This window comes from Centruroides vittatus, unplaced genomic scaffold (genome assembly GCF_030686945.1).
Source record: "Centruroides vittatus isolate TY-2023 unplaced genomic scaffold, ASM3068694v2 contig_391, whole genome shotgun sequence".
Taxonomy (NCBI): Eukaryota; Metazoa; Arthropoda; class Arachnida; order Scorpiones; family Buthidae; genus Centruroides; species Centruroides vittatus.
In genome coordinates this window covers 2,535,811-2,550,840 of record NW_027122207.1, presented here as the reverse complement: position 1 = coordinate 2,550,840, position 15,030 = coordinate 2,535,811, and the positions used below count along the sequence as shown (strand labels likewise).

Genomic DNA, 15,030 nt, shown 5'->3' with positions numbered 1-15,030 from the left:
TCATCTGTTTACAAGTAATACATTTTTTACTTAAACAAGTTTATAGTTTTTGAAAAAGGGTTCTGCCAATAAAATTTATAAGATCGAAACTAAATGAAAATATCAATTAATTATATTTAATTAATTCTGCTTTTATTAAATCAGTAATATTTTTTTTATATCCTAGATTGTCTTTTGTTCTCTAAATTATAATTATTTTAGGCAAAAAGTTACAGATCCAAGACATTGTCGAGTCAAAACTAATAGGCCTATTACATATTTTGTTCGTAAAAATAGATATTTATTTTGGATTATTCAAAAATAAATTTGGTGTCAATATATCTACTGCATAAAACTGCCATCATAAATAATTGTGCCAGTATTAGAACTGAATATTTGAAATTATAATTACACCTTTGCTCATCAATTTTTTAATTATTTTTAAAGGGGGATAACCTCATCTCTCGACGAATCTCGATGAAAAGGTTTTGATGATTTCAAGATAGAACTTAATTCAGAAATTTTTTAAATTATTCAATCGTTTAAAAATACTTCAAGAGAACGAAACCAATTGTCACAAAACTAATGGTTTCAAACCATTGGTTTCAATGACGATGATTGTCCTATTACGGTAAGATAGGTTTAAACTAGTTGGATGATTCGATTCATTAAAGAAATAAAAACATAATTAACGAATTCAATTAGAAATTAGAATGAAAATGCTTGTTATTGTTCACACAGAATAATTTCCATTCCCGAAAGGATGTGTTTTAGTAATGAGCTATTTCCATTGTGACTTGCAGATAGTTCAACAATATTAAAAAGACGAGATGTTTTCAAGTGCGTTAAATGTTATCAAAATAATTAATGACTGGAGAAAAATATTCTAAAAATATATGTTTTACTGTTAATAAACAGTTTTAAAATATTACGTAAATATTTGATTTTTAAAGATTAAAAGGAACTGTTATTGCAACGGAAGTACTGGAAACTTAAAATGAAAGGCTTGTGAATGAAATCAAGTTAAAAGTTTTAGTAAGAAAAGAAATAAATCTTTATGTAGACAAACAGTAATTAAAAGTGAAGATTTGATAAATACAGTAATTTGAAATATTAATTTCAAATACGGTAATGTTTATTTCATGGAAAAAAAACTATTTTTTTATAAACAAGTTTTAAAATATTTTAAAATATTTAAACCGAATATTAATTTTTATATTTTTCCTGTAAAGTAATGAAGTAGGGATTATTTTCCTACATTTCAGCATTTATTATTTTATATTTTATCACAGAATTTTTTAAAAATTATCTTCCGCAAACCTGGAAAAGTTTTCCAAATTTAAGATATTTTGCTTTACATCATTAACGTTAAATTTTTGTAATATTCAGATAGAAATTGAAATCAGTTCAATCAGCTATTTCATCTGATTTCTATTTATATCTCAATTTTTAGAATGGCTTTATTAAATAATTAAAAAGAAAGATAAATATTAACATCTCTCTCTCTTCTCACAATATATTTAAATCCAAAAAATACGATTATATAGCCCGTATGACGAATAATCACATGGCATTAACTCTCAGGATGTTTAATTATTATAAGGAGTAGGAACAAATTCCTAAAGTTCGAAAATTCGCAAATTTAGAAAAAAAAAACACTGAAACAATTTTGTAATAACATAAAATGTATAAATAAAAATCAAGAACAAAAACAACGCAATGAAATGTGTTGTTTTTGTTCTTGATTAAAAGCTCATTTAAATAAGTTCGAATATAATATAAAATTTTTGGTTAATGTTACCTATGGTTCCAAAATGGCGGCTCGTCTCTGATTCAAGGGAACAGAAGAAAGAAAACAGTGGAAACGCACGTTCTAACCTAACCTAACCTATTCTAATAAATTACCATAATTATTACCAACCAAATTATTAGAATAGGTTAGGTTAGGTTAGAACGTGCGTCCCCACTGTTTTCTTTCTTCTGTTCTTTTGAATCAGAGACGAGCCGCCATTTTGGAACCATAGGTAACATTAACCAAAATTTTAAATATCTTGTTATATTTATAACAAAATATAAATTTTAAATTCTATTACAAGTATTTGAATCGTGTCAAACTTGACCCTCCAAGATTTTTGTAAATCTCCATGTTTTGAGACCCATAAACCCAAAAAAGTAAGAAGGGGGAATTCCGTAGATACACGCATTTTGTGTGTGTTGGCGTACATTTCGTTTAATATCTCAGAATATGAGTAACAATTAAGAAACAAAATTTAACAAGGTAACTTGTGTATAAGAGGCATTGATGCTATTGATGAAAATCGCATAACAGTCCGGAAAGTTACGCGACTCGTTGCTGGATTTTAATTTGTAATAATGGATTTCCTTCTTATGTAAATTGGACATCTATATCACCATAATAAACTGATATTTCATTCAAACTCTATATCGCCTTCGTTAATTTTCTCAAAAATCTATTTATAAATTAAAAAATTAACATTGTCAATTATTTTATAAATTCAACATTGTGTTAGAAACCGACAGTCGGAGTAATGTGCCTGATGGGATCATTTAAACACACAATCTGATTCCATTGCCAATGGTTGCTGACAATGGAAAATAGTTTGCGGTGCATGCTATACATTGATTTATAATTATTGGTTTGTTAATAATTTCAGACGTTTCAATAATAAATTTGCGAAATCAGAATTCAATTATAGTTAATTAGACTGATATTTACATTACGCAATTTAGGATTTAAAAAAAAATATTTAGTTTTTGGTTTATTTAAATATTCGGTCAGTTGTTAAAAAGACTCCATTAGACATCTTACCCAGACAGTCGAGGCAAGCTGTTTAGTGGAGTCATTTTAACAAATATGGCGGTTCCAGAATAATAGTTGCTGACAATGGAAACTTTGGAACCATAGCTACATCACATATTAACAGGTTTCCTTACTTTAAAACGCATTTAAGTATGCCTAGCAGCTTCACTTTTTCTTCGAAAGAATTTCCTTTAAAAATGAGTGGTTTTCCGGTTTTTCTTGCATACCGGCCTATTTTGGCAAATTGTAGAACTATAGAGAACCCTGATAAGCATCTTTCCCCAATTCGCAATATATTTATTTATGATAATGGTTATATTTTATATATTGAAATTAATCATTTTTCATATATAAAAAGACTCGATTATTATTCGAAAGTTGAATAAATATTTATTTATTCTCTGAAGTAGTGTAAAACCTTATTTTTTTTTTTTTTAGCTAGTATAATTTTCCTGAACTTAAATTTGATTTGTCTCATAGTGACCTAGCATTTCAGGAATTTCCGTTTTCAAATTTCATTGTTATTACAGTATTGTACAGGTTGGAGCCAGTAGACCAAATGCACTTCGACCATTGTGCATTCATACAGAAAAATCAGTAGAGAGGATGCAAAGTAAAAAATGATTTATTTCAATAATTTAAAAATCTGCTGACATTAACATACTGAACCATATACTTTTAAGAATGAAGTTAATGAACACAATTTTAATTATTAAATGTTTTCTGACAAAATCAATTTGATTTTACCATCGCATCTATTACAATCCAGGTTAAATTCATCTAAGAGAAATTTGAATTTATAAAGAATCATATTACACTTTTTAAATGTTGATCATACTATATTGTATGTATACATCATTATTTTCCACAAAGGATTAAAGAAACTTATGTATGATATAAACAGAATTCGCTTTAAAGTGGATTTAAATCTTATCGAGATTTTCTGATGTTTCAGCCACTTGTTCCTATTCCTTATCCACGATAGTCGTTAAATATGACCATTATAGATAGTTAAACTTGCTTGATAATAGGTAAATTCGTACAATCTATTACGTATATGTTATTACTGATGAACAACTATTTCACTCAATTTAACTGATTTAGTGGAGTGATGTGTGCTTTTATACCTCACAAGAGGAATAGGAAGTATTGTCACCATATAAATTTTGCTATAACAAATGTTTATTCTAATTCTTACAGCTTATAAAAGATATAAAATCGGAACCGTATAACATAACATAATGAATATCAGTGTCGAGTTTTTATCTCTCCAGTGCAAAGTCTTATTTTTGAACCCTTAATTTTTCGGGGGTTTATAAATAACTTTTGTATACACAAGAAATATACAAGATTATTCACGTGCATTTATAAACGTAAACATTATTATTACAGTATATTTAATAATTTTTTTGTCAATTTCATTTCGGGATTCCCTTCGTTCCAGGCTCTGTGCTGTGCATTTGTTACACCCGTTTAGTTATAGCATTGTGTGCTAATGTTTTTCATCAAGTCCTTATCCTAAAAAGATGTAGATTATATTAAATGAAGAAGACGATTCTGCCATTTTATTTACAGAACTATTGAGAAAATGACCGAATCCATTTCTTTCTAACCTAATTTAAATTTTTCAATCTTGTAATTTATAACTCCTAATTTTATACAGTTTTAAAATGTTAATTGTTGTCCGACAATTATAGGAAAAATAATGATTTAATATGCATTGCATTTTAGCGATAATAAATTTATATTTTCAATTATTTTATATTATTATTGCATACCCTAATAAAACGCAGTCAAAAACGCAAGAAACAGCATTTAAAATAGTATAGTAGAAGTCGAGTTCTTCAAGGTAATCCTTAACTGTGTACCAAATTTCAACTTTCAACTCCAAACCGTTTGAGCCCTGCGCTTATTATTATTATTATTATCAACCCATCTCGATTATAAGATTTATTGCACCGAATAAGAATATAAGCAGAATTTGCTAAAAACATAAAAATTTCCTTTTTATATAGAATATTTATTAGCTTTAATCTGATAAGCGAATCCAAATTAGATAATTTCCATCCAGTATGTTAGTCTTATTTATGTGCTATTATTCAATGCAAGTTGGTCCAGCTCACAAGACAAATTTATCAAATAATTCACCTTTATAACTGCAAATTTATAATAATTAATCCTCTATTCAATTATAAAAATGATTTAACAATATAATTTCATATATATATTTTTTTCTTTTTTATAAAAGAAAATTTAAATGTTAACATACAAATAACGACTTTTAATATAAAAAGGGAAGTTTTCGATGCACGAATACATTGGCGTTAATCGCTAGAACATACGTTAAATTGTTGTTTATAGACAATTCTAGCTTTTTGCGGCTTGTTTCTAAGCAACCTTCCACATCGTTGGCGACAGAGGAAACATTGACTAGCAGACGACTCGTCTGAAGTGGCGCGCAACTTTTCTCTTTTGAAATCTTTCCCAATGTAACTTAGATAATATATAATCTAAATAATGATAATAAAAAAACGTGGCTTTAACAACAGACTAATAACAGATAATAAGCTTAACATCTGCACCCTCTCACGACTATTTCTTTATCGATAACATTTAATTAAAAATAATAGAGATAATCTCCGGACCGTTTGCGCTATATATTCGGTACGGGTATGCAATTAAGTAAGAATTAATTAAATTAGAGGGTGGAGAGAAGCGGGAAATGATATAAAAGTCGTCACCATCTGTTAGGTGTTGCAAGGATCGCGACACGTCCACGTGGAACAACGAATTTCCTTTCCAGATTACGTGCGACGCATGCGTACGATCGCATTTGGCAGGTGCAGACGTTGACTTCCCGTCGCGTTTTAATTGCGGCGGATAGTGTGACTGCCGCGATACAACTTGTTGATAAGGCCGAAGCTATGCCACTAAGAACGACATCTGTGGCAGCAGCGCTACGGCCACGAATATGGCAAACGTGGCTCATCGTCGGGATTCTTTCCAACTGGTTATAACTTCGCGGTCTAATGGAAACTGCGATCAAGGCGACGTCGCTAACGACGAAAAGGAAATCGGACGACGAAAGAGGGCACCTTCCATCGTCGACGATCTTCTTATGGAAATTTTCGACCGTTTGAATTACGGTCGAAGGCAAAGCGTGGACAGCGATAACTTAACAGAATGTTCGTCCGCGGGTGATGCTGCCTGGCCCCAAAAGTGGTGGACCCGTTTAGGAAGTGCTTCCTCCGATGCGGATCCCAACAATGGCACCAGATACACTCGCCCCGTGCTACGTAATAAAGGTACTGAGACAAAATTTCGTTTTTTAAAACTTTTTCTCTCTCCCTAGATAAAAGGAGAATTTTAACTTTCATAAAAGTCACTAGTTGGTTTTTTTATCGACAGATGGCACCACGACTTTGTAAAGTAGTAGTTTTGAAAATTTACATATTTTAAAATACTATTATTTGTACAATTTAAGATTTAAAATTACTGTTTATAGTAATGACGATATATTAAATAAATGCATTAGAAACTTTACTGCGCTAGCAAATTATTAAAACTATAATTTAAAAAGATTTTTCTATACAAATAGATGACAGTGCATTAATGTTTAATTAATGAAGTTGCCCTAATTCAATACAGTATACGATTAGCAATTACTTCACCTGCGAATTAATTTGATGAAGCGGGTTAACTATTAAAAATTTCCATTAACATCAATATAATTTGTAAATACATTTACCGCTGCATATTCCAGAGATTTTGCATATAAAGCCGAGATAATAGCAAATTAATACGTTATAATGAATTTCTAAATAACGTAAAATAATGAAGATTATAATATAAAATTTTTAATTAATTTCAAAAATTATATACAAGAAAATGCTCGTTACAAGTGGAAAAATACACATCTTTCATTTGAACTCGATTCCATATTCTTGGTTGTTTATTTTAATATATTCAATTGGAGATTTATTATTTAAAATAGCAAATTATCACGCTAGACAAAATATTATTTAAATACTTTTAAATTGTATTTAAATAATATTTTGTCTAGCTAACAAGTGGTTGTTTATGTTTACATTAAAATAGTGTTAGTCTATAGCAGGCATGGGCTAATGCAGCCCTTGATAAAAATGTTAATTTCTGCTTTTTATTATTATTTTTACAATTTTATTTTTATAATTTTGTGAAAATATGTTTATTAAAAAATTCAATATTTGTTTTATATTATATTTATATTATATAATAAAATTGCGCGCCTTACCATACTATCCGCCACGACAGTACAGAACTGCGGCTCCATGCATTTTGCAAATTCTACATTTCGGCTCCCACTGAACTCTTGCTTGCCCACCCCTGGTCTATAGTATCTACGGTAAATTAAATGACGTAATGGCGTGAAATTAGAATACATACATTTTTTAATGTATATGTCATATATATTACATTTATATTAGACATGATCGACAGACATCTTTTGGTTCTTATCCTGCATTAAAAATCTTTTATAAACGAGATAAGTGTGATGATTTACAATTTATTTAATTAATTCCCATATCTGGAATTTTAAACCGTATTATTTGGTTGAATTTCTCTCTTTGTGTTTTTCATTAGTTTACAATTACTTGAAACTAAAAAAATTGGTATTAATATATATTTTTAAATTAATTTCATTTTCGAACATGATAAATTTTATTTTCGATTTCGATTTTTTTTTTTTAAGTATTGTCGACTACTTTTGATTAGATTTTGTTACTTTCAAGTTTTATATATTACACACGTTAAAACAGGAAATTTAGGATACATATATAGACATTTTGACGATATGTGTGACATACAGTACGTATGACATTTTATAGATTTTTCGAGAGGTTTCAATTAAATATTTTAATTTTTCGCTTATTTTAATTTAAAGTCAATTTCACTCGGAATACCCACAAGTAGTGTTATGAAACACAGTTAAAATTCAAATGAGCGAAAAATTAAAATATTTAATTGAAACATTTTTCCTCTCGTAAAATCTATAAAATGTCATACTTATATATATGCGTCTTAAATTTACTGTTTTAACGTGTATAATATATATAACACCTGGAAAACGAAAACGCTCTGGAAAATTTTAAAAATTAAAATTTTCCAGAGCGTTTTCACCATTTGCGCCATTTTCGCCGCCAATTTTACGTACTAATGAAGGGGCTGATAGCCTTACAGGTTTGGATTCTGGCTAGCAAAAGTAACATGTTAAGCTGTCACTTAGAAATACGAATCATTTTTGAATAATTTTTAATGAATAATTCCGAATAACTCATTTGATCACAATGTTTAAACACATGTATTTCACATGTTCTGTCATGCCAAAATTTTTATGCATTATTCTACTGAAAAAACATCGAAATGGAAAAAATGTCACTCCGAAAAAATTCCGCAAATTTTTTGTCAGTCGATAAAAAAATCCCCAATATGGAAACACTGAACTGCACGGCATGAAAACTATCTTCGGGTCTCAACGGTCGACTAGGGCCAAGCTGTTCCGTTCCCTGAACACTGGGAGTTCGGCGACGGTACCGTCGAAGTTACGCCTGTACAGTTGTGTACGTGATATATCGATATAAAGACAATGATTATATTCTACAAGTTTTTTCTGTACTATAATTACAAATGTAGTAAAAATAATATCTTTACTTTCATATATTAACTTTTATTATCGTATTATTAAGATAATATACAGCACTTATAAGCTTATCTTTTTTATTACATACTCCTCGAAATTGAAGAATTTTCCTTTGGCCGTCCATATCGCGTGTTTTAGGCATCCATTATTATAATCGGGATACCTCTTGTCGTAGATACGTGAATACTTTCGGATGTTTTCGATAAATCTTTCCAGATCTATTCTAGTGTAGCCACCAGAGAACATACACAAAAGCTCGTTTTCCGCCATTTTTGCACCGTGTCACAATGACCTAGATTTCACTGACTTCTGATTGGTGGATGGTACCGTTTTACGGCCGTATTCGCGTCGAAAGTTGAATACTGCTCAACTCGCTTTTACGCAGGTTTTACGACCTGCTCAGGCGTAAAATATCATGGTCACGTGATTAAAAGCTTTTACGGCGACGGGTTTCACGCCCGTTTTTACGCTAGTGAAGTCTCGGCCTTAGAAAGACCTTCCGGAAGGTATCCCCCCCTAGGAAGATCGCCTAAGTGTTACGTTGCCGTAACAATCTGTTATCAATATCACTTCCTGCTTTCCTGTCCGAATTTGCCGCGCGATGCCGTGACATCGCTTAGTGTGTTGTGCACAGAACTCCCATCGCACATGAGCTCAATATTCTGTTACTTTTCCTGAAGCGTGTTTTGTGATTCAATTTCATGCTGAATGTCGAAATAAGCTGGCTAGGGTTTTTATTGCCATTTTTATAAAAATATCGCCAAGTGGCGATTTTGGCGCTATGCAGCGCGATCTCTGAATATAGACTGTATATATATATTTAAAAATTTTGAAATAATTTACAAAGCTATTTATCCAAATTGAACCGAAATTAAAAGGCTTGCTTTTCGGAATATACGGAAGCAATTGTCACATACGACACAACTTCTATAGGTGATTGATGGGAGTAAAAAAGACACGAGATGTTTGGTACCTACTTCCGAGGAATGATTTTCTACAGCTTTACCTTACCTGAACTTGTTTTCCTTGAGAAAACATGAAAATAACGATCATACTGTTTGTGATGGTTTCGGAATTCCAACGATATAACCAGTTGTGAAGAAGTCCATTGTTTCCAGACTGTTCTTGATATGCCTAAAGCAGATAGAAGTAAGGCCATACAGAAAGCGCGAATCGTTTTGTCCACTCATATCAGATAGTATCAGATGTATCAGACGGATATCCCTATAACAATTGTGTAGGGATATACAAATGCAACAATTTTACACAATATTCTACACGATCATGTAGAAAATTTTGTATAAATTGTTGCTTTTTTATGCATACCTTCCGACAATTATTTTCTAGTGATGCAGAAATCCGATTGGCACCGATATTCCTTGACGAATAGAGATGAGTAACGCGTGGTCACTGGCAGGTCTTGTGAAGTGATGGTGTTAATTTTCTTCTAAATGAAACTACTAACATTCATAACTAAAGTTAGTGCATTTTGGCTGGGAAAAATCACCACGCAAATCAATAAATTCATTCGTGTTCTCCAAATATTACAGTATGGTGAATTGTATGGTATTCTGTAAGGTGACTTTTATCATCGTTTTGTTCTTTTTCGAAAAAATTTGTTAACTGGATCTGTAAATTGCTCTGTTACTACTTGAATATTTCAAGTGATGCTGAACAAATTCGATCATTTTTATACAAGATTCAGTACTTTCTCATAGCAGAAGATTTGTACAGAAGTTTGCGCGACAATATTCCATTAAACAAAGTGTGTTAAACTTCAGTTTTATCAGTTTTTATTGTGATGACATACGGTTGTTTTTTAGCGTTATGTTTCTAACTTGGTAATTTTGAAAGACAGAAAAGCACTGTGAAAATCGTCACTATACACTAGTTGATTACAATTTTTACCAGCTGTTGTTTAAGATATTATGAGTGGACATATTCAACAGTTCTGATGTAGTTCCGTTGTAGTCTCCATTAATTTCTGCATCGTGACATGGTAGCTTCTTTGCGTAAATCAGCAATGTAATAAAATTCATTGATTACACTTCTGTAGGTTTATAAACGTAAGGCCACTGATGGTCGGATGTCCTAGCATCTAAGTTGTCAGTCTACCGCTCTGGGAACCCCGGGATTGAATACGGATAGGTTGAAAGTTTTCGAAGGTTGTATGTCAGGCTCCGTCCCTTACCCAGCCGTACCATTTTGATTATGGCTGAACTTATAATAGACTTGCTAGAAAGACTCACTTAGTGCCGACTGGATGGAAAGAGTTTTAAAAAGTCCAAATACGACCAAATGTGATATGGCAACATTTCAGATCACACGGAAGATATTTCTATAAAAAAATTAATAAATTAGTACCAAAACTCACTTTTGGCTCTTTTGATCTCACCTGTGTGATTTTACAGGTAAGATTCATTAAGAAGTTTGGTTTATTGAGGACATGTTGCAAAGCCTGTATCATTTGTGTGTTCCGTGAGAAGCATCACAGAAGATCAATTGGACCAGCTATGCAAAAAGCTAACAACCTTCAACATACTTAAATTGAATAAATTGCGGTTAAAGCTTTTCATTTTCAAAAAATACAGCTTTGTTTACTCGAAAAAATTTTCGCGTTTTTTAGGGACGACTAAAAACAGCAGATGGTGAACCAGGTTAGACAGTGAGTGCGTATATACTTACTGTATAAACTGAAAGGTAGTGCCATATGTAGGTATATTGTGTTAGTTGAAAGCCATGCTTACTATGTGTGCTGTGTATGCCCAATTGCAGTAAAATTAGGTGAGTAAATCTAATGTTTCTGTTTCTGACTTGCAAAGCTTTTTAAGCTAGAAAATCATACGATCAGTGTATGACATTTCATTCTTTATAATACTTTGGAACAGTGTTACGCAATCTTTTTTGACCTTTGGCTCTCTTTGAGCTTAATATTTTTCTCTTGGTCCCATAATAGTAGCTCGGAAAAAGTTTAAATGTAAACATTAAAAATTTTATCGATTTTTTAAATATTACAAAATGGATTTTTATTTAAAATAATTATAGCATGAACTATATAGATACGCATTTATACATTTATTTTAAAAAATAAAACATGTAATAAATTGTTATTTACTTTATTCACCTCAATCTCTGTCCACATCAATGGTGCCAGACATGTGACGGCTAAAATCAGTAGATGTAATCACAAATTTTTGGTAGATTTCGCATAAATTCGATAAATTTGAATCGATTGAAATGCAAACCCTTAAATATGTCGACATTATGAAAAATAGACTTATACCACTTTCATAATCAACGATTTCAAATGTAGGATTTTGCATCGCAGAGGACATCGTTAACGTTAAATCTCATAACTTTTAACCTTTAACGTGTGTACTGTACATACGATACATACGATACTATATATAATTATTACATTATAAAATCATTTAAGTTTAGCTTCACACTCGATTTTACGCCAATTTCAGAGGCGAACAAATGGTGGTGCTAAATTGAAGTTTTAATGTACAGTACATGCATGTTATACATCTATGTTAGGGTTTCTCTAACGAAATCCCGGGATCCTGTTAATCCCGACTGTCTTTTAACCCGAAAAATTCTCTCATCCCGAGAAATCCCGCAAATTTCTTAAAAATTTACCTTTTTCTTATTTTGTCTGAAAGTTGAGGAAATTTTGTAAATTGAAAGTATAATTAACTCATAATCTGTCAGAATACATTTGTATTTATTAATTTTAAGCCTGCTTATTAGTTTTTTAAATTTTTGCTCGTTATGATATCTCAGATTGTCAATAATCAATAGCGAGGTTGAGGTCGAAGTTTTAAACGCGAAAACGTGTACGTCGGGTTTCTAACTTGGTAATTTTGAAAGACAGAATAACACTGTGAAAATCGTCACTATACACTACTTGCATTCTGCCACTGATTACATTTTTACCAGCTATTGTTTAAGATATTATGAGTGGACATATTCAACAGTTCTGATGTAGTTCCGTTGTAGTCTCCATTAATTTCTGCATCGTGACATGGTAGCTTCTTTGCATAAATCAGCAATGTAATAAAATTCAACAGTGTAATAAAATTCAAACAATCAGACGTTCAGCGCCGCTTTCCTGTAAGCCTAGAAGTTTGACAATGGCGTTTGGAATGTCAAGCATGATTCCACTGACTTTCCAAACGCCATTGTCAAACTTCTAGGCTTACAGGAAAGCGGCGCTGAACGTCCGACGTACACGTTTTCGTGTTTAAAACTTCGGCCTCAACCTCGCTAATATGTAGCCTATTTGTGGCAGGACTGAAAATTCTTTACTTGTCAGAACCTGTAATATCTTGAATGATTGTGCTGATGCTGTTTTAATTTTTAACCATGCCCAGTAGCTTGAATAACTGCATTATGCCAGATTGTGCGAATTGGGCCAGGGATACAAACGAATATGAAGTTTTGCTTCGTAAACCTGATTATTAAAGCCAAATGAATTGTCGAATTATCGGGATATAAGCTTGATGCTGCTATTAAAGCAGTCGAGGTAGACAAATCGAGAATACTAGACAGCAAAAGAAGTACTACAATCTCGAAAACGAACTAGAAATCTTCGAGGCTACAGTTGAAAAAACACATAACATTTGTCTTAAATGCATTAAAGACGATTCCACCCACATCAATTGAATCGGAAAGGGCATTCTCGATAGCAGGACTTTTCATTACTAAAATAAGAACCAGATTGAGTGATTGCAGTATTGACCATCTTTTTTGCTTTTTAAAATTTTATTATAAAAATTTACAGTAATATTTTGTATTATGTTTTATTTAAATCACGAAAAATTACCTTTTAAGTTAGAAGTTTGATCCCAGTTCATTTTTTACTTTAAATTTTCAACTCAATTTAAAGGCTTTTTTTTTGTAAAGTTTCCAACAAACGTTAATAAATTGTTTCTATTTGAGAAAATTTCTACGTAATTCAAAGGTAATTTTTAATACATATTTTACACAGCATTATTAATATTATTATTTGGAGGTCCAGGATGTATTAAATTACTTAAAAAATGAAAAATAATTATATTATTCAATTTAGAGTTTTATTTTATATTTTAAAAATAATTAATTATATGCCGGGAGTAATGTTCAAAATAACCACTCAGTCGGTTTGACGAAAAACACAAATTTTATATTTACAGTAAATGTACAAAATAATCCAAATTAGAGTTACAATTAATTATGCACAAACAATAATCCAACGACAACCGACTATTCCCGTACAAATTCGTCGAAAGAACTCCTTACGAACAAACAGACTTGTAATTAACAAAACCTCCGAGTCAGGAACAAGTTCATACACAAACACGTAACTTCCAACGAGAGAGTTAGTTAGCACCTCGATAACGACGATCTCCCTTGATCCGATCCGATCCGATCACCTCCGATACGATGCCAGCCGATCCGAACTCCCGATACGAGCTCGATCCGAGCTTAAATAGTCGACGGCGTTCGAACCCTGCTCCAATCAAATTTGAATGTTCCCGCAACGGCCGCCAACGGTCACTTCCCGCCGGCCAATCGTCCGATGGTTGACGATTCGAAACTTAACGGTTCTTCCCACGGAAGTTCCTAACGGTCGTTTCCAACGGCCGATCCTAACGACTTTTCCGTTATGACAGTTCGTTATAACAAACAGGTGGGAATCGCGCGTCTTGGCGATTCCATACCTTACACCTCCGCGGCCAAGGATCAAACTGAGCTTAGCCCAAGCCTGTTTGATCCAACAACACTCAGCAATTTTACAAATGTCCGTTCGTGCGGACTGACCCTTACCTCCGGTACAACCGGGCAAACTCGCTATAACCCGCGCACAGAGATGCCTCGCGATAGTGTAGGACCCCTTGGATCCCCGAGACCTATCCGCGCGGGTCCCCCTACGAGGAGGTCGTCCCCGTCGCCTTCGGCGCGTCATCCGGTTTTGTTGGTCACCAGATGTCGCTCGGCCCTTCTCACGGAATTTGGGTTTCTTACCGCGAGCTCGGTTGTGACCGTTGTCCGTCGTTTTCCGGACCGGCGATATGCCTCCCTCCGGACTTAGCACGTGTGTGGGTGGTTCCGATTGGCCACTGGCCGCGCCCGCCGTGGCCCGAGACCTCCGGGTCTCTTCACCGCTGTGTTTTCTTTGAACCCGAGTGACGGTCGCCAAGATCACGTTCGCCTGTTGCCCAATCAATCCGGCCAAGTCGTCCACGGAATGACACTCCTTCGTAGCATCCAGAGGCTCATCCCGTGTCGTATTCGGTAACCCCAGCAGCGGTTCGCTAGTTTCCCCGATCGCTCGTCTTTGGTCATCGGCGTGTTGCGCCAACTGAGTCGCGCGTTCCCGGCCGATATCTCCCAGGTCGATTATTTCCCCGACGCCACAATTTTGACCCTGAGGCGTCCCAGCTACCCCATTCTTTACTGCTCTGACTCCCGGCCTCCCTTCATCAGCGTCCTCGCCCTCCAGTTTCCTGTTCGCGGCGGGTCGTTCGCTTCGGCTATCCGATTCGCTACCGGAATATCTCCTCGC

The 15,030-nt window shown here is 33.3% G+C and overlaps 1 protein-coding gene across 1 annotated transcript in view; it reads left to right on the top strand.

Annotated features, from left to right (window-relative positions):
- Positions 1-5,631: 5,631 nt before the first annotated feature.
- LOC136975895 (TBC1 domain family member 30) overlaps positions 5,632-15,030 on the top strand; it is a 101,877-nt gene continuing 92,478 nt past the window's right edge. Inside the window, exon 1 of the mRNA XM_067271053.1 lies at positions 5,632-6,105. Within this exon, the coding sequence (XP_067127154.1) occupies positions 5,772-6,105 (334 nt within the window). The 5' untranslated portion in view covers positions 5,632-5,771. The remainder of the gene's footprint in view (positions 6,106-15,030) is intronic.